Raw genomic sequence first — 27,503 nt, 5'->3', positions numbered from 1 at the left:
GATACAAAGGCCCTGGACTGGGGTTACAGCCAACCATTCAGCAGTGTGGTGCCCTTCATGACAGACGGTACATTTGGTATAATAGGTCTGGTTTATACGAGATCAATGTTTGTCCTTTTTTATTCAACTCTATATTACCCATTTTATGTAACAAACTAAACCATTTTTTAGCAATGATATTCTCATACAAAACTCTGTTTTGCCCAAAAGCCACACGTGTAGTGTGAAAGTGTCGAGTGGTGTCGTAAGTGTGAACACACTAACGCCACAGATCTGAACATGTGAGAAGGTGTACATGAGTGCACACACACACACACACACACACACACACACACGCACACACACACACGCACACACACACACGCACACACACACACACACACACACACACACACACACACACACACACACACACACACACACGCACACACACACACACACACACACACACACACACACACACACACACCAGTTTACAGTACGTTATACGTTATATCTCCTACATACATTCACAGAGCTACTGTTCTATACTTCCAGGTGCAGGTCACCCTATCCCACCTCTTTAATTATGCACAGTAAGAACGCCCCCCATCTGAGGTTTGGGTCCAGGCGATGCTGCTCCTTGGTCTTGGTGATTATTGGCTGCTCTGGAGTGAAGAGACAAACAGCTTCAGGGTTTTTTTAAATTATCATTGTTTTGTTTTTTTTAAACCTATCAGGATTCATCTATTGTTACTGCTGCGTTTTACCATATTGTAAGTATCGCATGTCTTTATAATGAGATGAATATGCCAGCTGTAATGATGATTTGTTTAAATTAAAAAGTCCTACAATGTAGGGAACATGCTGTATATTATATACTATATACATACACACACATATTGTATTGTAAAGTGGAGTTTTTTGCCATAACAGCTACTTTTTTTATGCCAAAAAAAAAAGACAAAGATTACTTGTAGGATTGTTTGAAACTATGTTACATATAATTGTCAGTAACGGTTGGAATAAAAAGGCGTAACTGGATTAAAAACAGCATATTAAGCATATAAATATATAAGAATATATAAGATATATTGCAAGCTGTTCCTAATTGTAGGTCAACTCAGGATAGTAGATGCCAGTGTACTAAATTAATTAGGTTGATCCACATTGTTGTAACTATTTTTATGTATAGACATTTACAAAGTTACCACTGAGAAGACATCGGACTTTTTGGGTACCCATGTAATTGGGCTAAACACTGCATTTGTCCTTGTAGTATTTGAAGTATTTGGGCTATTGAATGGCATGGCGCTTGTGTAAAAATACTGTGAATCAGTAAGGTTACCTTGAAGCGGGATATCATATCTCTCCAAACTCTAACACGCTTTCTCCCGCACTCCGTGTGGGATACGCTGCATTCACTGACCAAGATCCTGTTTCACCACTCCTTGTTTCTTCTCCAAGTGTAACCATGGCCTGTGTTCTTTACGTTAAGCATGTGTGTGTGTGTGTGTGTGTGTGTGTGTGTGTGTGTGTGTGTGTGTGTGTGTGTGTGTGTTTGTGTGTGTGTCATCAGGGGGGGTCTCAGTCTCTTAGAAGATTACTTTCAAAGCATTTATACAGTGGCTATTGCTGCTGGCTGATGCTCTGTGACCCATTGCCCTCCTGGTGGTGCTCACTTTACATGTCATGTTGTTGTTGTTATATATATATACAGTATATATATATATATATATATATATATATATATATATATATATATATATATATATCACTTTATTGTTGTCATTTTCAGAAAGAGGAACTGCTTTGATTCATCAGTGAATGAGCAGAATCAAGATGGAGAACAGCAAGGTGACCAAACATCAGTGCAGTGACTGAATAACACTCTTTTCTTACTGCATAATATCAAAATGTACAATCATGACAGGGAACAAGATTAGTGTTAGAGTATGGACAACTGAGGAAATATGACACAGGAAAAAGAGGAAAAGATAAAGCTAAAAGAAACAAATAAAAAACAAATACAATAATATCATTAAATATTAAATGGTGTATTAAGTGTGGAAATTGTTAGAAAAGAAGGTCATGAAAAAGGTTGTTAATTCATTCTCTTTCTCTTACTGAGAAAGTAACTTTAGTAACTTAAGACTTTTGGATAATTTTGAAAATTTGAATTTGTGTAAATTAAACAAACACAAAAATTAAGTTTAATCCATTTTGTCCAGAAAAGTGAATAGACCTTTTCCACAGCAGACACTTTGACCCATCAAACACAGGTGTTATTAATAACATCACTAATTGCTTGGTTGCATTAAAGTAATTAATGGCAAGGAGTCATCATTAATGTTACCAGCTACACATATGCTTCTCCTACTATGATAAACCAAAAAGTTTACTATGAGAGGGGAACATGAAAGTAAAGGTTGTGAACCAGTGCTTACAGTTTTATAATATCATCTGCTGAAATGATTTCACACTGTACAGTGCTAAACTAACAGGAAATGCTTATAACAAAAGACAAAAAAAAAGACCTCTGGCTGATCAGCTGATTTAATTAAATAACCACTAATATAATTCAAACTTATTCAAAACCGAGCCTCCTGAATAAAAAATACTGTTGTATACCCCTTTCCTCCATGGTAAATAAAAATGTTTACATAACAATTAAGCACCAAAATTAAAATAAAATACTGGATCCTTGAAGGAACGGGTGTTCCGGAAATGATCAGACCGAATCACAAAACATCTGCATAAAATCAAAAACAATTTGTATGTTTTTGGAGTAGGTAGTAAAGGATGTTGTATTCTGTGTGATTTGTGTGAACTGTCCCTTTAAGCATGGCTCACCCCTGCTGTATGTATGTTCCCAGCAGCCAGTGAAGGAGGTGCTCCCCCTGCCTCGCCACCCTGTCCCACTTCCTGCCATGACCCCCTTCTGTGAGACTCTGGCTGCCACTTCAAAAACAACAGGCTCCATGCAGCACGTACAGGTTGCCTCCTCAGGTGATTAACAGTATACTTTGTAATATTATCTAAATGTTTCAAAAGGGATTGTGAAAAGTGAACATTTTTTATTCATGGTTGCATTTAGATTCAATGGAGAGTCTTTTTAAACAAGCCTTGAAATTTATTATTGAAATCATTAAATCTCATTCTGCTTTTTAGAAGTTTTATTAGTATTCAAGATATTTCACAATGTTCCACCACTGAAGAGCTTTTTTCGGCTCCGCTCTGAGCAAATGAGCAGAACCTCTCGATCTGCTCCAAACTCAGACTCAAACATTCCTGTGTGGCGGACTGACTTTACACTGTCTGCTTTCTCATTTACGACCATCAAACACAGGAATATGCTTCCAGCTGAGCTTAAAACTTACACGGACTTTCATTCTTTTTCTGATGGTGGAAAAAAAGGTTTTTGAGCAACCAGTTGTCAACATTAATTTCATGGTGATTCAGATTTTAAATTGTCATTCTATTGTCAGTTGTATTGGATGAATGTAGCCTAATATGTTGATGTGTTTTTTTTTAGATTTGTCTGTACACGTGTCACTATGTAATGGTTGTATATAAATTAATGTTGTTAATATCTGATGATTGCTGTGTGTATCTGCCCAGAGACTGCAGATGGAAATTAGCTAAAGACTAAAGATCTTAAAATAACTTGTACTGTCTGTTTAAATATAGAGAAATATTCACTCATTTGTAACATAAATGTTTTGACTTTTGACCTTTGTTGATACATTATGTTTACAGTGGTGACATCGTTTAACCATCTGAAGCTGCCAGAAAGGGATCTCACCCTGATGTCCCATATGAAGTCTATCAAGTCCCTGAGGCAGGCGGGCTTCACTGCGGTCTTCACAGGACAAACAGTGAGCCAGTTATAGCCTTCAAGCCCAACAAACAGCCTGTAAAAGCTGCAAAAAATCCCTTTGATGCAATAAAGACAGCTGATATTGCCTTGAGGTTGCCAGTTCACAGACAAATGCACTGTACATGGGTGATATGTTTTTTGTTATCATGTTAAGTTTGTTTCATGCTCATAACTAAAATAGTAACTACAAGGTTTTTCATGCTAGCTCTGTGAAATGGTTGAGAACTTGAGGTTTCCAGCAGTTTTAAAGCTAGAACCTTGTAAGTGTTGTGCTCCTGATGACTACATACATGATTCAATATGAAAAGATTGAGGCCAGGCCCAAGTGCTTAGTTTCCAGTGTTGTACAACAATATTATAAGGTAAAATGTAAAAAATGTCCCAAATAACCTTGCTTGGATGCTTACAATAGATGAATAAACTTGGGTAGGGAACATTTTCTAGGTTTTTGCGCCATTGTTCATATTTTCAACATTCTTTTTCTCTTTTTCAAGAAAAGGGGAATTGAGGATGAGAAATAACCAATGAGCGTTAAATGTATTGCAACCTTAGTATGCTGAATAACGTACAGTATTAACTTAACCACAGACCAAATGATAAGCAGGACAGAGCTACTGCTGTTTTTTTATGACAATTGCTACGACTGATTGCTCGTTATGGGAAAGGGAAGCAACATAAAACAAAATGTATTTGGTAAAACAAGGTGATTTATTAACAACAAACTTAAAAAGTTTAATACAAAAACACAAGGAGAAGTGCCTGTGAGTGCTGTTCAAATCAGTAACCAAATACAACCAAAAGAGGGCTTTAAAAAAAGAGCTTCAACAATCTTTATTTAAAAGAAACCAAAGTGAAAATAATACCTCACTGTCTAACTCTTACTTGACCAAGACCTTACTTGACTTGTGTGTCTGAAAAGAGGATGCTCAGTGTGAGTTATCAGTAATCAGTGAAGTCTATACCTGCCTCAGTCCTCAGGTAATTATCTGGTGCCTCAATTAATACTGATACCGAACCTATACAGAGTCAACACTTTCTAGGAAAGGTAGTTTGAGAGACACAGCAACGAGCTCCTCACATCAAGGCACACAGGTTCAGGAAGTCAGGAAGTGGGATGAGCAGCCGAACCTTGGGACCATACAGGCTGCACAAAGTTGTATACATATTGACATAACGCAGGGGGTTGGCAGTGGCTATAACATACAGTAATTGTATAGATTTTTATATAAAACAAACCCATATCAACAGAAAACATAACAATAGATACAAATCTGTCCAGAAAAGTCCAGCCCCACCATAAATATTGTTGTCTAAGAAGACTTTAGCTTTTAGGCCCATCATCAGTTCATCATTTATCACAGTTCAGTGTCTCTTCTCAAATGCTTTCATTTTTGTCTTGTCTTGTGCTCCTGGAAAGTGGAAAAGGTTCAGCTAGCAGACCTCTAGTATTTACTCCAGCCACTGGGACATAATTAAAAAAAAATTACCTCCATGCCCAAACCTCTATAACAAATTAAACAAATAATGCCATTTCACCCTAACAAAGATGTTCTGGCATTCAGTGATACAGCAAGGTATACTTCCTTTCTACTTAGCAAAATGAATAATATTGATAAGCCTTCTGACGTTGGATGCTGAGATTCAGTCGTGGATAAATCCGGTTCGATCTGGATTTATGAGCTTTGGTCAGCCTTTCTAGTATTTTGGCCAGTACCTTGAATGATAATTTGTTATCAACCCCAATTAAGCTGACTCGGTGGTATGAGCCACATTAATCAGATACTTTGCCCTTTCAAGCAATGTGTTGGCCATATTAAGAGAATGTGGTAAATAACCCTGATCAAAGGAATATTGGTACATATTTTTTAGTGTTCTTACAATTATTTTACTAAACGTCTTATAACTTCAAGCAAAATCCATCTAGACCAGGGCTTTATCTCCCTTCAATTGATTAATAGTCTCCGCAACTTCTTTCTCTGTAACAGGCCTGCACTAATTCTCTTTCTGGTCCCCAGACATTGTGGGAAGGGTAATTTCATCCAGGGAAGTATTCATTTTTTCATCTGAAGCAATACATTCAGATGAATACAATTTTTGGTAAAATATTTTCAGATTTCTATTAATATTGGAGATCTATGCTGCCCTAATGGATGGAATAACATTAATTTCCCTGCTCTATTTGGCCAGCAGTGACAGGAGATGACCTGGGTTATTACCAAATTCATAAAATCTCTGTTTAGCATAAAAATGGAGGTTTCAGACTTCTTAGTAATCACTAAACCTAAAGCAGCACTCACTGCAGAGCTACTATTGTTAATATGGTAATGATAGGCCAGGTAGTAAGCCAGTTAACAGACTTATGTTTACATTTGCAGTTTATGTAAATCCAGACAACGACACTGTTTTAATCCATTCCTGACAATTTTGCTCTTGTGTGTTTGGTTTTGAAAAAATGGCTAAATGGTCTCTGCTCAGGTTGTAGTTGGATGGAGCTTCATTTGCATTATTCTGCCTCATTTTGTCATGTCATAGTGTTTGGGTAATGACACTAGCATAGCTGATAATCGTTTATGTAATCCCTCAGACGACATAAAGAGTATTAGAAAATGTTGAGCCTTATGGGGTTTGCATGATATGATAATCATGTTATTAGTGAAAAAGTGTCATGTGCCATGGTGCCGAGCTCAGCAGTGACACTCTGACAGGCTGTCTTACATTGTTGAATGCTGACAGAAGCTTGACAGTGAGGAAATGTTGGAGGAGGTACCAATCGTCGATGTGATCCTAGCCGACATCGACTCCCTGGTGCCTACTCACGATGAAGCTGGTCGCCCCATAGCAGAATGGAAACGACAGGTGATGGTGCGGCAGCTGCAGATTAGGCTGCAGGATGAGGAGGAGCAGAGGAGACAGGTACTCCTCAGCTATACATTTGCACTGTACATACAAGTAACCTGTAATGTGTAATATATGTATGAATGAACACAAATGTGTGTGCATGATCATCTTTGGCAGGATTAGGAGAAGAAGATACAGTCTAAATCACATTGGAGAGCTTGTACATTTTACATGTTTTAACCCAGTAATTAGAAAAGTCTCAAACAAAACATAAAAACAAGACTAAGAATATACAGCCATGCTAGCAGCTATGTACTTACTGCACAGTGGGGCTTTTAAGGAAAAACTGCTAATATCACCTAAAATGTTCATGATTATAATGCTGATGCTTTGCAGGTACAATGTCTAATACGTTCACCTTAGTTAGGGAAGTTAACATTTGCTAATTAGCAGTAATCAGCTCAAAGTGGTGTTACTTACCTGAGGCTGATGGAAGTGTCATTACTTTATAAAGTATTTAGTCATAAACTAAATTATTAAATTTTACCTGGCAATAGCACATGAGGATAACTCAGGGGATCACAAGTCCTGCAGGGGAGACAACTGTCCATTATTAAGTTAGGTTTCATCCTAACCATGAATGTGCATACAAGATTTCAATTGAATGACCGACAGTGTCAAATTGCCATATCCTGAGCCACACAGCTAGCATGGCTAAAACAGAAATTAAGGATACTGTAAAGGAAACCTGCCTCCTTTTACGAGACATGCAGTAAAATTAGCTCAAATATAGAAAAAGCATGATGTTCTGGTCTAGATGATTTCTCCTCTCAGGATTGTTCACTACAATCTGCTCTCTAATCTCTCTCTAACAGGACATGACTAATTGCTACACACCTGTGGATGACTGGAAGTACTCCCAAGCCCACAACGCAGTCTTGGGGCCCTTTGGTGAGCTCCTAACAGAAGATGACCTGGTGTACCTGCAGCAACAGATCGAGAATGTGTCACTGCAGAAGCGCTACCAGGCCTATGAGCTGGAGCTGACCAGGCTGACCGAGGAACTGAGAGCGATTCTACCCGACCCCATCGTAAACATTTCCCTTAACAAAGACGTCCTCAAGCAGATGGACACAGAAGGTCGCCTGACCCTCCCAGTGTGGTGCAGTCGTGTCTCAGAGATTGTCAAGAGTATGTCAGTGCTGGTGGCTAATCTGAGCCAAACCACAGAGGGAGAGGGTGAGAGGAGCATAATGGAAGGCATGATGGAGGGGATGAAGGGGTTGCAGGGGGTAAGGGACAGCTTAGGAATCGACCTGGGCCAGGGTCAAGAGACAGTGCCAGTACATGGGGAGACTTCTACTGGATGTCGGATACCTCACATAGGGATGGCGTCAGCTTTTAGCCATCGTTTGGAGAGCAACAGCTACAGCAAAACACGGAGAGAGAGGGTGCAGAGGGAGATCCAACAGTCTGGGGTCTCAGTGAGAAACCTCAGATCCAACTTTGAAGGTCAGATTGGAAGTATTTATCCCTTTGCTGGAGTTATGAAAGGAGGCCAGGGGTTCAAGAACCAATTAACGGTTGGAGCTTCAGGAATAAACAATCAGAATGCCAACACAGGCCTCAGCTGTGAGGTTAGTAACATTGATTCTCCTAAAAAACTTGTACCGGTGATGGAGACTACCAGCTTAAGGAAGGAGCGGATTGTAGTGCTGTTCCTTAGTCACTGGAAGAAGTCTGCATATGCTATTTCAGTGAGAGCAGCGATGCAGAGACAGGGACAGGAGGCAGTGTCAGAGAGAGTGACAGCAGCACCGCCTCAGCAGAGGATCACCTCCATGTTTCAGTTCTGCCAACAGCGAGGTGCTGTGGACAAGATGCTAAACTCTTGGAGGAATAAATTAGAACTCAAAGATGCACAAATGTCTTGTTTGTCATCCAATAATGCCTCGCATAATCCAACCACTCAGACAACCTATTCCCCTGAGCAATTCCTGCCAGATGTGGATGGCGTTGAAATGGCCCATGATAGCTTGACCCTTGATTTATTCATGTTGGGATATTTCCACATCTTAGAACAAGAGCTATCACCTGAGGAGAGGAAGATGAGGCATCTCCTCTGCTTTGAAGTCTTTGACCATGTGGGCAGTTTCCCCTGGGAGGAGGTGCGGGACTTCCACAAGGCTGTTCTTCAGGAAATCCAGGCTGGGAGGCGACAGTGGTGTGACGGCTTCGAGGACATCAAAGTTTGCTTCTTTGGGGACTCGAGACCGTGTCGCTGTCCACCATCATCATCATCGCCATCATCACTGTTGCCAGATTCCAGACTTGTACCTAAGGTTATAGTTCAAACTGCTACTCCAGATGAGGGCAGCAGTGACACAGACGTCTCCTGTTTCAACAATGAAGACATTTGTAAATATATTGACCGCAGCTTTGTTTTCTGGAAAGAGAAGGAGGCAGAGCTGTTTGATTTTGAACAATAGTCACAGTGTTAAATTTGACATTTTTGCACAAAATGATGATGGTGTTGGTGTGCTTAATTTGGCAAATTGACAGGAGCTTAATAAAATTTTATTGTGAATGCTTTTTTAATGTAGTATTATTGCAAAATTAATTGATGGTTGTTTACGAAAAAGTTTTGTCCTTTTTTTGTCCTCTAACTTATGTGTCCAATCTTGTAATACCTTCAACCCACACCCACACCTCCCAGGTCTCATGGTGCACCAGAGAGACCTGTAGCTTCAAAAGGAAGTACTTTTTCTAATCTGACAGCAGGGTCACAGAAAAGATGAAGATCTTAGAGGATTCTTGTGGTTTGTTTAAACTCCAGCATGAGCAGTAAAATGTATTTCAAGGATCAGAAGTATATTATATATTTATACTACACACAGTATTAACAGATTGTTATTAATGAAATTAGTGTAGTCATGTTGCTGATTGTTAAGGAGCAACTTGGTTTTGTTGACTGACTAAACAATTTAGCCAAAAATAATTTCAGCTGTAATTTTGAACAAGTTCATATGTGGGAACTTTAATTTATAAAAAATCATCATCATTTTAGAAGATAATGATTTATCTATAATCTAACCTATAAAGTAACTACAGCTTTCAAGTTGCAGACTTAGCATCAAATAAGTACAAATACCTCAAAATTGTACATATGTCAGTAGATGTATCTACTTAACTTACCTTAATAGACATATTGTTTACCTCAATGTAACATTCATACATGTCTTTATTAGCTTATATCAATGTCATAAAAATATAGAAATAGAAAGGTGAAGGATTGAAAAAGGTGAGGTCGCGCAGGCGCAGAAGCTCCCTAAATTGACAGGAGGACGCTGAACTGCATTCACATCAGTCTGTGAGGAGAAGAGGATCCCCTGCGCACCCACAACGGAGGAGACGCCGTACGATAAGAACATATAGAAATAATCCAAGTTGAGCTCTTTATCTGCGACCATGTCAGCTGGAGGAGATTTGGGGAACCCCCTGAGGAAATTTAAACTCGTATTTTTGGGAGAGCAGAGCGGTGAGTCAGAGCTCGGGGAGGTTTGGTTATCCTCCTCCAATGACAAACATGCGTATATGTTGAAGGCCATGTATGTAATCTTTGTTGATTTTGAAAGTTTGAGCTGAATCCCGAGGATGTGCTGGCTGTTTTTTGTTTATTTGACGCCCATGCAGCTCTTGGCACAATATGTGGCTGAAAATTTGATTAGCCGGAGGAGAAAAAAAACAGAAAAGAAAAAAAAAAAAAGCCGCATACACATAAACTGCACCCTTGGATTACACATAACGACCATTGTGATCAATTAAAAATGAACGCTAATTACAACACATATATTATTATAGCAAATTGCCATAATTCGCATCATAGCAGGCGATATGAATTAGGATATTTTCATGTGCTGCAGTGACCGACAAATACGCTCAGCTTGTCTCCACAAAACGCGTTTATAACACTTCATCGGTCATTTCTGACACGAACAATCCTTTATTTTATTGCATGACAGTGTCTACTGTGTTTTTTTTCCACCACTTGTTTTCTTTTTTCCCTGCGAGAAAAGATAATAAACAGTCCCCCATGTGTCAGTTCGGGACACACCCTAGGCTGGCGTTGTCTGTAGCGTTTCTGAACCTCGCAGTCTCCGGTTCGGTCCCATAAATCATCAAATAAAAACGGCTTGACAGCGCCATAACATTATACTATATATTCAATAATCCATTTATTCTTGGTGGGAATGGCTGTGTATGTGGTTTGATGTGATGGCACAAATTCAGGAGGTGCTGATCGATAACGGTTTAGCGCTGTAAGGCTGCCTGAATACGTGTTCAGACATCAGACATCCAGAGTGGCAGCAGAGGATCCCATAACCCGTAAAATACAGCCGCAAAGATCAGAATGCACATAATTGAAGTCTTATGTGGCAAACTGGTGCTTGTGTCTTATATTGTGATGCTTATGTTTGTGTGTGTGTGTGTGTGTGTGTGTGTGTGTGTGTGTGTGTGTGTGTGTGTGTGTGTGTGTGACAGAGAGAGAGAGAGAGAGAGAGAGAGAGAGAGAGAGAGAGAGAGAGAGAGAGAGAGAGAGAGAGAGTGAGTGAGTGGAGACTGTGTTGGCTGAGTGAAATCCTCCCTCCGTGTTTGTGTGGCCTGTACTGCAATGTTGCTGTCTATGGTGCTGAATCGAGGCCTGGTGTGGCCACTGCCCATTGCTGGCTTCAGAACTGCTGCTGTCTGCATGAGAGCCCGGGGCCTTGCTGGAAAAGTCCAGTCCTCACCTGTGTTGTGGATCTGATATAAAATGGTGCTAAAGATGGTGCTGGGTGGGATGTAAATTTTAAAAATGGGGCTCGCTACTGAAGGCTCACCTTGATACTCTGAGATGTCACAGATCTGGCTTGTTAGAACCACTAAATATCTCAAATCTTTATGTATTTTGTGTCTGTTTCTTTAAATCATGGGGCATTTTTTGGACCAGACCTCTGTTTTCTCAACTGTGCAGTGACAGCATTTCTCTTACTGATCCTCCCAAGAATAAAAGAGTGTTGATAGCTGATCGATAATACATTTAATAACTGATTAATTTGTTTTAATCAACCAAAACTCTCTAAATTCACAGGCTTGGCTTTGTATAATTTGTGTCGACTAAACATCTTTGGGATTTTGGATGTTTATTTGAGATGAAACAAGACATTTTAAGATAACACCACAGACTTTCAGATCTTACTATTGATTTTTTGCCTTCACTTTTTGATTTTTATTTGATTTTTTGATCAGTTTGATAACAATGCTTATGGTAGTAGTGGATGAATGTTGGAGAGCACGTTCTTGTCTGTCCATTTTGTGACACATATGCTGTATCATTATGTTGAATTTAAAATGTGATTGTGTATTTGTGTGTTCAGGTTGTCAATCTGAACTAAAGCTTCACCAATTAATAGACATCTGTGTGCTCTGTTCCAGTGGGGAAAACATCTCTCATCACTAGATTCATGTATGACAGTTTCGACAACACATATCAGGTGAGACTCAGACCAGATCCAGAACCAAATGATAAAAAAAGAAGATATTTAGAAGCATGTAATGCCTGAATACAAATATATTCAATAAATGTACTTGAGAAGCAATGGTTGAGTCTCTGTTACCACTTGTCCTTGATTGAAGCCATATTTTATGAAAACTACACTGTCTCCGATGTCTGAATAAATGGAATAATAAGAACAATCACACTGTACATCTACAACATGTTAGGCCTTGTATGGTATAAGAGTGACTGATCAACAACTGAATAACATTACAATGAGTGTTTTTGGGCCAAAAGATCAGATCAAAAGAATTACTGTCAGGGTCCATGTAAGACAATGTTGTCAGTGCAAAAGTAAATGTTATTGTTTCAATATTATCTTAAAAACAGTATATAGATTCTTCTTTCTTTCCTTTCACAGAAGTTAGGTAACACGTCTTAATGACTGAGCCCCTAGGGCAATACAAATGAAATTAGTTTTTCAGTCTGATTCAATTTTTTGTGCTTATTGGTTTTTTTTCGTAATAGCTTTTTGGTTTATTTTTCACCTCTTAAACACTTCTGGTAACTACTGATGGTGCAGAGAGACATTTAGTTTTTAAGGTCTGGACTCTACTGAATATTTTTCCCCCTCTTTTATTCTTTATTTACAACAGGCGACCATCGGAATAGACTTCCTATCAAAGACGATGTACCTGGAAGACCGAACAGTAGGAAGCCTTGATTGTCATTTAAAATTCACATGTAGATTCACATGTAAAGATGAATTATAGTGTAGCCTACTTTTGTCTTTTTCACTAGTCAAAATCCTGAGCAGGGAACCTTCCAATTTCCACCCTGTTTTGACTAATCCTTGATTTGATTTGCTTAATTACTGCTCTCTTCACAGACTAACATGATTATCCAAAGGTTATTTCTGCAAGTAATAGCTTGGGTGCTTTGGCTTTTCTAGCCCTAACTCGTCAAAGCCTTTCCCTGGATCATCTACTTTAGCTAGTATTAATACTATTTCTTTGTCAGAATATTATGCTCTGTCAGCCAGCCTGCACACAAGGTGATACTGGCTTATCCTTTCGGTTGTGTGCTTACAGAGCCTTACATCTCTATGGTCTGTGTGTATGTGTAGTATCATGTTCAGATGCTAAAGGTGTGTGTTTTTGTGCGTAAATACAGGTAAGGCTGCAGCTGTGGGATACTGCAGGACAAGAGCGTTTCCGGAGCCTCATCCCTAGCTACATACGAGACTCTACAGTAGCTGTGGTCGTCTATGACATTACAAGTGAGCAGAAACCTGGCTGCATGTACATGCATGAATATACTGTATTTATGTATCCATGTTGTGTTAAAGTGTTTATCAGTTAGTTTTCTGCCTAAAATACAGTAAAAGTGCAATAAAAAACAAAACCCTGGATATAAAGCAGTTGTCTGCCTCCACAGATGTTAACTCTTTCCAGCAGACCTGCAAATGGATTGATGATGTTAGGACAGAGAGAGGAAGTGATGTCATAATCATGCTAGTTGGCAACAAAACAGATCTGGAGGAGAAGAGGTGAGGATGTATAGACTTACTATACATAGACATAGTTTATGGTTGACTCTAAGATACAGTTACAGTTAATGTGGTCTTGTTGCAGTAAATGAAAAATGTCAGTATGAATAAATTAGCCCTTTAAACATCAAGATGCTGATACTGGTTCAATTTTCCTGTAGGCAAATCACGATTGAGGAAGGAGAGCAGAGAGCCAAAGAACTGAACGTCATGTTCATCGAGACCAGTGCCAAGACAGGCTGCAATGTCAAACAGGTGATTCCTGCAGTTTCGCCATATTTCACAGCATTGTGGGCTTCAGTTGCTCTGAGATTCTCTGCCATTTTTGTGTGTCTCCAAGGTGATCGAGTGACTAAAAGAAGAAATTAAATTTCTGTGTGTAAATATGAGTAACAGAGATCACATTCAAGCCCAGTTTGGTACAAGTGCAGAACAAGAATAGCATACAAAGGACTGAACATTGAATGCTGACAAAGTGCAGTGCTGGAAAATGACTAAGTGCGTTTTTAAGATGATTTTTTGGGCATTTTGCCTTCATTTGGCATCAATCAAGCCTCTGACATCGCAATTATGGTTATGTAGTGTGTGTCTTAAGCACAGGCTACCGGGGTGCCTGAGTGCATTTACTCAAATGCTGCACTTAATAAAAATTGGAGGTACTTGTTCTTAATAATACTACTACTTCTACTCCATTACAATTAGAGGGAAATATTGTACTTTTTACTGCACTACATTAATCTTACAGCTAAAATTACTATTTATTTCACAAATTAAGATTTTACATGAAAAAACATTTGATCAGCGTATAAAATATACTGAATAGTTACAGATAAAACTACTCTGAAATGAAACTGAAATTAAGGGCACCTCGACCTATTACCACTGTAAAATGCTACTTACACATTACAATAATCTTATACTCTAATAAATAATTGAGTAAAACATTTTCCTGCATTGAGAACTTCTGATACTTTAAATGCATTTTGTAGATAACACTTCCATACTTTTACTTGGCAGTGCTGCTACTTTTACTTAAGTAAAGTATTTGAATTCGTCCTTCACTGCTCAGAAATTTAGTGATGCAACAACACGACACTCAAAGTCTGTGTCAGGCAAACATGACTTATATTCGGGCAAAATAATGACAGATCCATTTACAACTAGGAGATCAATACTAGGAAATGATACAAAATTACACCCATTATGGATTTTTAAAAAACCAAACTGTGTTCATAAAACACAGAATATTCTGTGGTCTATGCAGGACATATGTAATACATATGTTTGCATATTTTTTAACCTTCTTACTCATGCTGTCCTCTTTCCCTCCCTCTCTTTTTTCCTCTTCTCATCCTCCACTCTATCTCTCTTCCATCCCTCTTCTCATCTCCTAGCTGTTTCGTCGGGTTGCAGCAGCCCTTCCTGGAATGGAAAGCTTGGACGATGCAAATCCTGAAGGCAGTATCCTTTACATCCGCTGTGACTCACTGTGCCAGGAGCCAAACAGACGTGAAATAGGCAGCTTATTTTTAATCTCTTAGTGCTTGTTGGCATAAGTACAGACAGACAGCCCAGCCTACTGACTGTCTACACAAGCATCAGCCAATTAATCTTTTTTGCTTAATAAAGAAGAAATGCACAGAGCCAGGAAGGTTGTGTGGATGTACTGGTGCAGCACCACATAGTGGTTGTCTGGGCAGTGACACATGCCAAGAATGTATGATAGAGGATGGATGTTTAATAACTTATTGATGAAGGTGAATTAATTCATGCAAGAATGTGAAATTATGTTTCGTATAAGTCATAAAACAGTTGATGGCATGTCAGGTCAGGATATTTGACTTTTTCCTTAACTGGACAACTCCCAGTGATTGACATCAAGCTCGACAAACCAGCAGAGCCGACTGTCCCCGAAGGCGGATGCTCATGTTAATGCAGAGCTGTGATTGGACAGCTCCCTTCACACCATAGGCTTGTTGTGTTGCTTATTACTGGTTAGCTTCCAGTTGACTTCTCTAATTGGATATAGCATCCGGGCCTTGTATCTGATTGGACAAATCAAATGTTATCTTTCAGTCTTGTTCAGTTGTAAAATATTGTATACTTTGTCAATATGTAACTGACTGGAGGAGAGAAGGGAAAAACAAAAAAAACAAAAACAAAAAACAAACGTCGAAACGAAAACGAACAAAACAGTTTTGGAAAAATGGAAAAAGGGAGAATAATGGGACAACCAATGGAGTTCTTTTCGCTGTTATGTTTTGTATTTTTTATATATAAAAAGGGAAAGCACCAAAAATGATGCCTAAACATAGAAGGAGAAATAGTGTGGGGTGATCAGCCATTTTTCAAAATGGCCGAACACATCTGAATGTCTGCAGCACGCATGCACGCTGATCTGATCTTTGACCTTTGACCTTTGACCTTTGGCCTGCCATCCAGGGTCTTCCCGCTCTGGAAGGAGGTTGACTATCTTAGAATGTTTTATAGCATCTCTCTATAGCATCTCATGACAAACGTTATTTCATTTGATATTCCCACAAGATTCAACTTCCAGTAGGTTCACCTAACAGTAGCTGTGAAAACGTGGCACTCTCTCTCTCTCTCTCTCTCTCTCTCTCTCTCTCTCTCTCTCTCTCTCTCTCTCTCTCTCTCTCTCTCTATGGCTTTAACTTTTATAGAACAAACTGTACTGTGGTTAAAAAAAAGAAGTAATAAAAAGACAACTTACTCTCACAACTCCCCCTCCCTCCAACCACTCCTCTCTTTCTCCCCCTTCTCCTTCTATCCCTCTCTTCCTCCAATGTCCCCATCCCTTCATCCCGGTAATACACATATAACGATCCACTGTAATGCACTGCACTGTATATAATAATGTAATATGTATGTTGTGAACGTCCCTCTGTAGAAGTGGTCCTTGTTCACCAGTATGAATAATGTAATAATGTTTAATGATTAATAAATTACAGATTAAAGGGCTTCACTCTCCTAACCATCAACATTTACCTGGTAGCAAAATGGTCTACTCTATTTAATGCACTTTATCTCTGGTTATACTGTTTTAATATAAAGAATGTTGATCCTCCTTACACAAAGTTTCACATCCCTGTAGCATATAGAAACCAACAAACTGAAAGAGAAAAAGGTAAGTTGTGGTTAGCTTTAAATTAGCATTACACCAGAGTCACAGAGTTATGCAATTTTCTAAAAAAAAACCCAATATACTCATTCATTTGAAAAAAAAAGCAGCAGATTCACATAACAATATTCACCGCTGTTCTGAAGATTTTCCTCTTGTCCTTTATCTTTTTGTAAATAACAAGCAACACGTTTTCTATTCAAAAAGTAACATAACTGGTAATATATACTTTTTTTTTTTTTTTTTTAATTTTGGTTTATTCTTCATAATCCAAGCTGCTTAAATATATTTCTTAACATTAGAGTGGTATCCATCTTCTAGTCTAACTCTTGGTAATAAAACACATTTTCCCAAACTATTCCTTTTAAGTGCAAGACAAATACCCGAATCAAAAAAAGCAAACGACCTAGGTTGGTATAAATTGGGAATGCAGAGGCACAGCACTGCAGCTCAGTAGGCCGAAAGACAGGGAACATAAAAGGGTTCTGTACAAATCTAACATTGACCCATTTTGAGGCAAAATATTCTTTGGTTTGGGAACTCTAGTGTTCCGCATTGAACCCTTTACTTAATGAGAAAAAAGTGATGCAGTAACACCAACCGAGAGCATAGCAGTCAATAAATCAATTGTTTACTGTGTTAATTTCCCCCTTGCTATTGTAAAGTCATAATTATCGTGTTCTGTGCTGAGTCACTGTTCGAAAGCCTGATCGGTAAGGGGAAGTTGAGTTGGAAAGAACCTTTTATGAAGAAAACTGTCACTGTGACACTGTGTGTCAGTTCTCTTACACTCAGCTCTCCTGATGTAAGAGGACAGGTATTCCCCTGGACAGACACCACGTCATTTGATCCCCCTGGGGGTCAACGGGCGGACAGAGGCAATTAATCCTGGACAGATGAACTCCACAGAGACAAGAGATGGTGAGGTGGCCTTGCTTGGATTTTCTCAAGTATGAAAACTTCACTGTGTGTAGCTAAAATCCAGTAAAAATGAGTGGCATCAGAGTTGAACTCCACTCTTAGTATGATTATGTCTAAATGTGTTGGTGAGCATGAATTGAAACTAGAATCACTGGATCATGTTAAACAAGATTTTTCAGATACAAATGATTCAGGATTTTCCACATACCCAGTCAGTATAAAACAATGTGCCTGTACAATATTTCCGTATATGAGAAGGACACACCTCTTCCATCCAAAACACCACTTGTATGCTCTCAAGTCCATGTCTCTTTGGATCTCATTTGCTCTCAAAGTGGATCATGTCCAGAGTGGAGGCTTTTAGGGACACAAACCTTCGCTCTCTGCTGAAGGAGTTGCGTACTGATATTGCAATGGCTGTAGATGACCCTTTTCCTCTTGTCTTTGGTTTGGCGGACAAAAACATCATCACTGACCAACTGCTCAAGGTGAGTCATAGAAACACTTTTGAGAGCTCAACTTAAGATCAGTGTTTAAGTTACTGTATGTAACTTGTTTCTCAGTTCTCTTTATAAGCATACACATGCACAAAACAGTGAGGAAATTAATTATTTTTAGTATAGTCACCTTTTTTCATTAATCCTTCATAGCCCTCAAATAAATTAATATTTTTACTATCAAGAGTTGTGCCACCTAAAGGTAATTTGCTTGTCTCCAATATAACAATAATAAATTATGACATGCATTTGGATTTTTACACGAGTTATAAACCTCTTTCTGTTTGTGTGGATCTGTAGGACACTCTGGAGAAGGAGAGCAGAGAAGGAATCCACAAGGCCATGTACACCCTCCTGTCCTGGGTCTTGGAGCAGAGCAGATCCATTGTCCAGACCTTCTGGAGCAACTTGACCAAAGACTACAACCTGGACAGCTACCCCAAGTTGCAGACACTGCTCACTAACCTGCATACTAGTATGTAACGTCTAGTATGTAAAGTCTCATCAAAATATTTGTCAAACTTTTTGACTTTTTCTTTCTGTTTAATCATTAATTGATTGAACTGTATATAGCAGGACTTTACTCAAACTCCGAGCACATATTCTCTTACATAACCCAATTTTCATTCAAATCAGCTCATTGGCATTAAAATCTCATTTGTATGGTTTTGCCCAAATGAGGATCTAAACAGAAACTTTAACGGGTGTCATGATATACCGGTATTTACAATTCCTTTGGCTGCAATAATTATTTATTGAAAATCTGCCCTAGGACAGACTAATCTATCTACAACTATTTAGGACATTCATAATAATTTGTATTTTAAGTTGAATTTTTATTTTTATGTATTATTGCTGACAGAAAGGGATGCTGCAGGTCTCCGAAGTGAGAAGAAATCCTCCAGAGATCACAAAACACCTCACAGCAAGAAGAGGAGCCACGAGGATAGAGGGACTAACTCCAGTGATCAACTTTCACAGTATCATGCCAAGACAAGCGATGAACCAGGTTTTCTCTCATAATACATCTGCTCTGACACCACTGTCCAACAATATAGATTAAAAAACAGACAGAAAAGAAAGAAAAATGAAAAATGAAATTTCCCTCCCTGCTGGCCAGTAAGAATGACATTTAACTTCTTAAAATAGTTTCTTTTGGAGACAATGCAACAGTTACTTTTGCAATCACATGGTTGTGCATTCATGAACAATTAGCCTGACTGTCTGTAGAAATAAAAGAAACATTAAATTGTATTTCTGTGTTTGCCGCAGGGGGTAAAGTGAAGCTGTACAGAGTGAAGAGTGAAGCTCCAGCCCTGCAGTTACCATCTGGAAATAGTAATTACCAATTGAGTCAAAATTCTGCCTCAGGTGTGACGGCGTCCTCCTCAGTCCAGAGAGGAGTCACCCTGTCCTCCTCCAGTGAGCCACCAGTCAGCCATGAGTCCAGAGAGAAGATCCATATCAAGCAAATGTTTGGCTCAGACGGTGAGCCACTGGCTAAATATCTGCATTCCTGAGTTTATGGTCACAAATACTGGCAAAACTGAATCTGAATGTTTGAATTAAACTCGACTGAAACACTAATGTTTGTTAAATTAGGCCAAAACAGACCTTAGATGGGCCATTGTGTTGACGTTTTTTCCCAGCACTTAATATACATAATAAGTATAACAGTGATTGCTCTTTATGCAAATTCCTTTAAAAGTCTCATTCTTCAGGTGATGCGAGAAAGTCCATTAAAGTTGGAGGGGAGTTTTACTCATGTGGTACATCAGAAGATATGACGGGAGCATCCAAAGCTGCTAAGACCACATATCACCACAGGGGGGAGACAAACACAGAGGTAGAAGTCCCAACAGCCACTCAATCTCCACAATGGTCACATAAACTTGATCTGACTCTGTGTATTTGATTTTGTATCTCAAACGTATTGTGTGTGTGTGTGTGTGTGTGTGTGTAGGTTCATTATAATGACGACGAGTGTACGTTGTGTAAGGATGGAGGGGAGTTGATATGTTGTGATGGTTGTCCTCGAGCTTATCATCTGACCTGCCTGGACCCCCCACTCATATGTATACCAAGGTATCTATCTATCTATCTATCTATCTATCTATCTATCTATCTATCTATCTATCTATCTATCTATCTATCTATCTATCTATCTATCTATCTATCTATCTATCTATCTATCTATCTATCTATCTATCTATCTATCTATCTATCTATCTATCTATATGCAAAGGCTGTGAAACCTCTGACTACACACACAATATTTTTCAATCAATCAGGGGTGTTTTTTCTTGGTCTGAGAAAAAGCTTTAATGTCATATCCATTTTTTATCTGCAGTGGCTCTTGGCAGTGTGAGTGGTGCCGTTGCAACATAGTGAAAAAAGAGAAAGCCCAACAACCTTTACAAGTAAGTATATGAAGGAAAATTATTAATAAGAACATTAGAATTACTTATTTTCTTTTTTAATAAAAAATATTGATTTATCACAACTACAATTTTGATCATATTGATTGACTCATGACTTAATGAATGGAAAAGGTGATGTAATTAACTCTATGGACCATCTGCTTCCTGAAAAAGAATCCCTCACATTTCCAGTAATTGTCATATGTACAGTAAAAATGATGGTTGCAGTGCTTCAAAGCATCATGGTTGTGCAATAAAATGTAATCATCCCCACCATATGTAAAATTCCTGCAGGGTCTTAGATGACATTGATACTCTACAAGCTCTAATATTGACCCCAGTTATAATATTTTCTATGACAGCCACTCGTTCCTCAGCCTCAGCAGACAAACACGAGCTCCAGTAACTCCACCATAGATGTCTCCTTCTTCTCCTCACTGTCGTCCTCCTCTCTCACCAATGGCAGAAACCAGGTAAACTTCATTTTAATTATTTAAACCATGTTGCCATTAATTCTGGTTGAATGGCAGCCTCTCCCTCTGTTATTTCATTCTTTTTTTTCTATTTTCTTGTTTGCTTGAACGTATAAAACGTGTAACCAGTGCTCAGGTGGAGAGCCGGTCAGTGTGAGGGAGGTGTGTGCTGTTTGTCACCTCAGGGGAGGAGACCTGACACACTGCCTGCAGTGTTTGAAGCACTACCATGTACACTGCAACTTTTCCAAGTAAGACATCTATTCATCTCAAACCCTAATTTTAGCCTCATCGTATATACAACACAGTGTGAACATACTTCCTCCTGGCAAAAGACTTCCTGTGGATTCCTACTGATGTTAGTATTGATCAACAACATGCATTAAGGGTGTGCGCTTACAACAACCATTATCCAGCTAATGGTGCCTAATGGACTTTAAATGGACCCCTGAAGCAAAGTGTGCAGTATAATGTATACTGTAAAGAGGATCAATGACTTTAAAAAAATGATACGGATGATGAATGAAAGCTCAATCTATGTTAAGATCACACCATTTATTCAACTGGATTCCCAAGTGCTTCTGTGCAATAGTTCATTTTATTAGAATAAAAATCATTACTTCAAATATTTTCATTTATTTCAATGTTATTTACGAGTTACACGATATAAAATGTTATTAATTTAGGTTCCCGTCTGTAAGGGTCTCAACCTCTTCCTCTGCAATCTGTAATTTGTTTGGGGATCAGATATTGATTGACAGTAACATTATACAGCACAGAAAAGACTCTCACAGTGTCCCTGTGTTTGCTCTAGAGGGAGATCCATCTGCTGGTCCTGCTCCAGGCCCTGGGGAAGCTCTGCAGAGAAGGAGCCTGAATCCAGAAGTTTGCAGGTACGTCTGCACATGTGCACACAGTAAATTTGAACAGATTATGTGGATATGATTGAGTTTTAATGCGTTTGTTTGTGTGTTCTTTCAGCTCGCCCCGGTGGAACAAAATACACAGAGTCCTGAACAGAGCTCCTCTGTCACTGAGACCGTCCTCCACAAAGATGACCTGGACTCCATCCTGGGAGACGTGAGTGGGGCTCAGTTACATGACAGACACGAGATGACTGCACTTCTTATCATGCACACCAAGATGAGCTGTCGTGGTGAAATGCAGTGTGGATGACAAAACAAAACAAAAAAAAAGGGGGCGGGGGGACATTTATCTCCAAAACTGAAAACATAACCTCAGATCACTTGATAACTGCAATAATAAACTTCTAAAGATTGTTGTCCATGATATCATATGCATGCTTACCAGATGATGTCACCAAGGGCTCGGCCTTTTGTGTCCTCTGTGTGTCTACGTGTGTATGTGTGTGATTTTTATTGTTCTTTGTCTCTCAGCAGGGCTCCATCGATGGCATCTTGCAGTGGGCCTTTCACAACATCTCTTGCCCTCTTCCAGACTCTCAAGGATGCTACCAGTGACTGAATACCGTGCCTGCATTCACACATTTTGAAGTAATATTGTAAGGTGACACTGAGGAGCTCATTAAAGTGGTCCTACTGAATACAAGTAACAATCCAATGGTTTATTTTAGACTTCTTATTTTTTGTTTTAATATTTTAATGTTTTTTATATTTTGTGTGCAACAGCTTTCAAACAAAGGGTGCTAAGATGATTGTCAGTTGATTTACAAACAAGGAAGCAGTCAATATTGACAGAGGCTTTTAATAAATTTGGAAACTCATCTACATATAAGTAATATAAAATGTCCACTTTTTCATCCAGTTTCTTGGCAGCATTTCTAGCAGTACACTGGAATCAAATCTCCAAATCAAAGTAAATGTGTTTTTGGAGTGTCAAAACTGTCAATTTTACTGTAATGCAGGCCTGGATTGACATGTTATGGACTGACCTTCCTGCCCTGCATGCAACGTGTATGCCTCTCAGTTCCCATCGAATCCAGTGAAGCAAGTCTATGTTGGATTAATAGGCCACTGAATTTGCTTTAGTTTATAGATGTTTTATAAAACATACTTTTATTTAAGAAAATACACCATGTGAGAAATGTATAAACTATAATAATAAATTGACATTTTGAGGAAATAATTTGCAATTAATCAAAACCAACTGACTGTCCATCTTTGTCAATCCTCAAACTTTTCGCCTATTTTAAAAGAGGAAAACTTGTGTTTTTGGGCCATATTGTGTAGGACATGGAAGTAACTGCGTTATTATGTGTGTGTGTGTGTTTGTGTGTGTGTGTGTGTGTGTGTGTGTGTGTGTGTGTGTGTACCAGGTATTCCTAGTAACGTTGCTGGTTAACCATGGCTAATTGACAGCATTTGTATTGCGCCTTTCTACTCTTCCGAGCATTGAAAGTGCCTTTACACTACAAGCCACACTACAAGCTACATTCACCCATTCACACACACACATATGCTGATGGCAGAGGCTGACTTTCAAGGTGCCAACCTGCCCACATTTGGGAGCAATTATGGGATTCAGTATCTTGCCCAGGGACACTTTGACTTGTGGACTAAAGGAGTCGGAAATCCAACTGCCGATCTTCCAATTAGTGGACAACAAGCTCTACCTCCTGAGCCATGGTTGCTTTGTGCCTGTACTGTTTATGAAGCTGGTTTGAACAAAGGACATCACGAAGGTGAAACAACTCCAGGTTTTTCTGTCCATCTTTGTCAATTATCCTCAAACCTTTTTGCCTATTTTAAAAGAGGAAAACTTGTGTTTTTGGGCCATATTGTGTAGGACATGGAGGTAACTGTGTTATTATGTGTGTGTGTGTGTGTGTGTGTGTGTGTGTGTGTGTGTGTGTGTGTGTGTGTGTGTGTGTGTGTGTGTGTGTGTGTGTGTGTGTGTGTGTGTGTGTGTGTGTGTGTTGGACAAGATCAGTGTCTCATCATGGCAAATAAACATACCCATGCACGCACACATATTGAGTGGTATAAAAGAGACGATGCAAACTTCCACTTGTGTACACAAAGACAGTTTCTCATTGTCTCTGTGCAGATCTGGAGGGAAATTCACATTCACACATTAGAGCAGATGGTTTCAATACGATGAGGTATGCACACTGAGAAATGCCTCTGTTTAACAGGAATTCCTTGAAGACTATCACTTAGATGTGGAATGTTGTTTTTGTCATGGGATTCAGGAGTTTTAGCATGACTGCCAGAGGGATGGAGCGCCGCCAGGCAGCACACAGATTTTTCTCCCCTCGGTATTTGGTTGTCATGGCTCCCTGCTCCTACAGGCCCCAAACAGAGGATGTGAAACATGTTCGCTCCAGAGTGTGTATCTGTGCATGTGTTTATTTATGAATCCACTTTCTAAATGGCTCATGAAACATCCTGCATACTTGAGGGATCTGTATCCTTGCAGAGGAAGCAACATCACTGACAGAGAGACTAAATGTTTTCTTTGAATCTTTTTTTAAAACTATGAGGGAGAACAATCACTAAAACAAATCATGAAGTATTGTCAAAGTTTGTGTTGGCACAGCTCCACTCAGAATTTGTGTTCAAGTAGCATCCTTAATGATTTTCTTCATTCCAGCTGAGTGAATATTTGCATTTAAAAAAGCTGCTTGCATTACTTCTTTTATTGTGTTTGTTTTTATCATGACTCCTACTCTGTCATCACTCAGGTTTCACCTGTTTGAAACTGCATACCACACCAGAAACTAATCAAATATCCCAAGAACTTCCTCTTTTGTATTAAAAAAAAAGAAGGTGGATGACCTCTCTCCACTAGGTGGCACCCATCTGAGAGTGATGCAGTTCAACACTCAGTTACACGGTCAAGTAATCATAACAATATGAAAAGAGGATGTCGTTACTTTCACAAAACAGTGTTTGTGTTCGCAGAAGTGGGAATTACCCACATTTCATCACAACAAAGGGCATCTGTCACAACTATTTCCAACACAAATAAATTGTATGAAGAGTATGAGGAAAATATGTTTAATGGAAGGAGTGTATAAACAAACCAGTGTTGGAAATTTCTGCACTTAATTACAGTTTTGGGGCAATTTATTTAGTGTGTGAAAATCTTAATTTTATCCTACTTCATCCGTCTACTTCAATACATTTCAGAAGGAAATATTGCATCATATTTTTTTAATGTATTGTTACAGATTAAAATACAATGTCTCGTTAATCAGACATTGACATTAAAATGCTTCTTACATTTTGGTACATCAGTGACACTAATCCAATGTCAAAGAGACACTGATGAGGGCCTTTCTGCTGTCAATGAGCACTATTGACACTTTTTATACCTTTTACTCCTTTGATTTCTGTAGGTCCCTAACTCTACCTCTGAATGAAGGAATTATTCTACATTACTGTACCCTGACTTCTACTTTACTGGAGGCTCCACCACTGACAGATACCATACAGCATTGTACATGCCTATTTTTTCTTCTAGTTGGTATTCTGTACACTGGTTTGCAGTCTTCAAAAGGCATACAAATATTTTAAACTATTGTATTTATAGATGTTTCCCATGTAGTGCCATATTGGATAGGCTTGATTCTTGGTCAACACCTCTTTTGCATCATATCTTCTCCCTAATCTTACATATCTGATTTCCTGCCACACTGCATTCCTGTATGATGTCTAACCAAGCAGAAATGTCAGAAAATGTCAAGAGTATTAGAAGTGTACTGTATAAAGCATGCTATGTTTTTTGGGCCTAATGTTGATTTAAAGACTAGAATGCACAACATTTTTATGTGGTAATTATGACAGAGAAATTTCACACATAAAACACATATTTTGTGTCTCTTTCCCTGCACATTTCTCACAGTTTCATGAGGCTGATAAGAAAATATTGTTGTGCTTATTCTGGCGGACCTTTGTGTTTCTCAGATGACAGTTTAATGTTTAGGAAGTTACTGAGCAAGAGTTAATCAAAATCATAACAGTAAAACACATACTTTACGTACAAACCCCATTTTCTGTGTCAGAGTGAAATCACAAGTCCGAATTCCTCAAACACACACACACACACACACTCACACATCCTGTCATGACTGGAAAAATATGATAGGTGAAATTCCCACGCTTTGGGCATCCGCTCCTCACATTTTTTGGCACTTTATAATCGTGGGCAGCTTTCCAGTCTGTGTTCCTGCTTGGCCACGGCTACGGGGTATCTGAGGAGGTGAAGCCTCTGTGACTTCTAGTCACTCCTCAGTCTCTCTTTATAGTATTGTTGTGGTCAGGAAATTGGCCCCACATTGTCTTGGCATGAGGTCTCAGAGTAGAAACTGTCTGAACCACTGAGTAAAAGAAGCACATACTTCAGCTTAAAGCACTAAAGGAAACTTTGTATGTTGTGTTCAGTGTAAATACAGTTTAGTTGTTTACTCAAAGGATTAGGTTCTTTTGAGGTTTTGCTTACAGTTACCAGAAGGCTTTATGCTACGCTCTTTTTTAAATTTTAGCCTGAACTAATAAATCACTTTTCATACTATTGTCAAATTCAGCTACTTCGACACTGTTTTACTATTATATGATATTGTATGAGATCTAGCTCGTACTTCTATATTAAGTTGTTGAGTCTGATGATTTAAATTAGTTACTTTTGTAAATGTGGTGAAGTTTACAATTTGAAGACCCCAGTGACATGATTTCTTTTAAATAATTGAATGATGATCTGAACTTGTGGGGATAGTTGGTCTGCTCTGATGGTTGATTTTATATACACATGTGGTGCTGTGCTGGTTGTTTATTTGAAGTGTATCCAATAAAAGTCATTATACGAGTATATATATATATATATGAGTGAGATTCTTTTTTTCATGGTTGAGGATTTCAAAGTTAAAAAATATGTTTTTACTGGGTTAAATCAGTTGGGTTGAGTGTCCTTCCAACTTCTGCTCACTACCATATCTGATAAAAAAAAAACCCTATCAAATCATATAACTAAAACCCTGCACATATTCTATAACACCAATCATTCTGTGCAGTCAGACAATCTATATTTTATAAGGCAGGCATCTTTTTATTGCCCACATGTACAGAGAACAGTAAGCAATTTAACAAGTGTGGTGTGATTTTTCTTACTGCAAGAAAGTAGAATAAAAGTAAGTTATCTGAGCTATCTTCAATACTAAAGATGAGCTAATTTGTAGTGGTAGACCTAAGTACATCTACCTAGTACAAATCTGAGGTGTACATGTACTTCACTTAAGTGTCTCTACAACATTTCCATGTAAGCTTCACTACATAGAAAGAAATATTGTGCT

The 27,503-nt window shown here is 38.7% G+C and overlaps 3 protein-coding genes across 4 annotated transcripts; all 3 read left to right on the top strand.

Annotated features, from left to right (window-relative positions):
* Positions 1-1,821: 1,821 nt before the first annotated feature.
* On the top strand, positions 1,822-9,186 carry espnlb (espin like b). Its single transcript, XM_062428199.1, has 7 exons — positions 1,822-1,836; positions 2,823-2,988; positions 3,739-3,857; positions 5,680-5,685; positions 6,596-6,772; positions 7,573-7,936; positions 8,030-9,186. The coding sequence occupies exons 1-7, from the start codon at positions 1,822-1,824 to the stop codon at positions 9,184-9,186; spliced, it is 2,004 nt and encodes a 667-aa protein (XP_062284183.1).
* A 979-nt stretch (positions 9,187-10,165) lies between these two features.
* On the top strand, positions 10,166-15,715 carry rab6bb (RAB6B, member RAS oncogene family b). Of its 2 annotated transcripts, XM_062428944.1 has the most exons (8): positions 10,166-10,235; positions 12,173-12,231; positions 12,890-12,943; positions 13,407-13,512; positions 13,671-13,782; positions 13,944-14,037; positions 15,177-15,243; positions 15,651-15,715. In XM_062428944.1, the coding sequence occupies exons 1-8, from the start codon at positions 10,166-10,168 to the stop codon at positions 15,713-15,715; spliced, it is 627 nt and encodes a 208-aa protein (XP_062284928.1). The 2 variants fall into 2 exon arrangements, with proteins under 2 accessions (XP_062284928.1, XP_062284929.1); XM_062428945.1 differs by lacking the exons at positions 13,407-13,512; positions 13,671-13,782; positions 13,944-14,037.
* A 2,468-nt stretch (positions 15,716-18,183) lies between these two features.
* On the top strand, positions 18,184-22,713 carry aire (autoimmune regulator). The gene is made up of 12 exons (XM_062428198.1): positions 18,184-18,330; positions 18,640-18,814; positions 19,202-19,348; positions 19,612-19,827; positions 20,061-20,185; positions 20,303-20,424; positions 20,690-20,759; positions 21,122-21,232; positions 21,362-21,483; positions 22,047-22,125; positions 22,214-22,312; positions 22,630-22,713. Exons 1-12 carry the CDS (start codon positions 18,184-18,186, stop codon positions 22,711-22,713), a joined length of 1,497 nt encoding a protein of 498 aa, XP_062284182.1.
* The last annotated feature ends 4,790 nt before the right edge of the window (positions 22,714-27,503 follow it).

Source organism: Scomber scombrus, chromosome 11 (genome assembly GCF_963691925.1).
Source record: "Scomber scombrus chromosome 11, fScoSco1.1, whole genome shotgun sequence".
NCBI lineage: Eukaryota > Metazoa > Chordata > Actinopteri > Scombriformes > Scombridae > Scomber > Scomber scombrus.
The sequence above is the reverse complement of the archived record's forward strand: the minus strand, read 5'-3'. Positions and strand labels throughout refer to the sequence as shown.

Coding starts and splice junctions, on each gene's coding strand:
- espnlb (XM_062428199.1), top strand. Junction 2,989..3,738: donor CGTACAGGTTGCCTCCTCAG/GTGATTAACAGT, acceptor TTATGTTTACAG/TGGTGACATCGTTTAACCAT. Junction 6,773..7,572: donor AGGAGGAGCAGAGGAGACAG/GTACTCCTCAGC, acceptor TCTCTCTAACAG/GACATGACTAATTGCTACAC.
- rab6bb (XM_062428944.1), top strand. CDS start 10,166: ATGTCAGCTGGAGGAGATTTGGGGAACCCCCTGAGGAAATTTAAACTC. Junction 13,513..13,670: donor GGTCGTCTATGACATTACAA/GTGAGCAGAAAC, acceptor CTGCCTCCACAG/ATGTTAACTCTTTCCAGCAG. Junction 14,038..15,176: donor CAGGCTGCAATGTCAAACAG/GTGATTCCTGCA, acceptor CTCATCTCCTAG/CTGTTTCGTCGGGTTGCAGC.
- aire (XM_062428198.1), top strand. CDS start 18,184: ATGTCCAGAGTGGAGGCTTTTAGGGACACAAACCTTCGCTCTCTGCTG. Junction 20,760..21,121: donor AAGCCCAACAACCTTTACAA/GTAAGTATATGA, acceptor TTTCTATGACAG/CCACTCGTTCCTCAGCCTCA. Junction 21,233..21,361: donor TCACCAATGGCAGAAACCAG/GTAAACTTCATT, acceptor ACGTGTAACCAG/TGCTCAGGTGGAGAGCCGGT.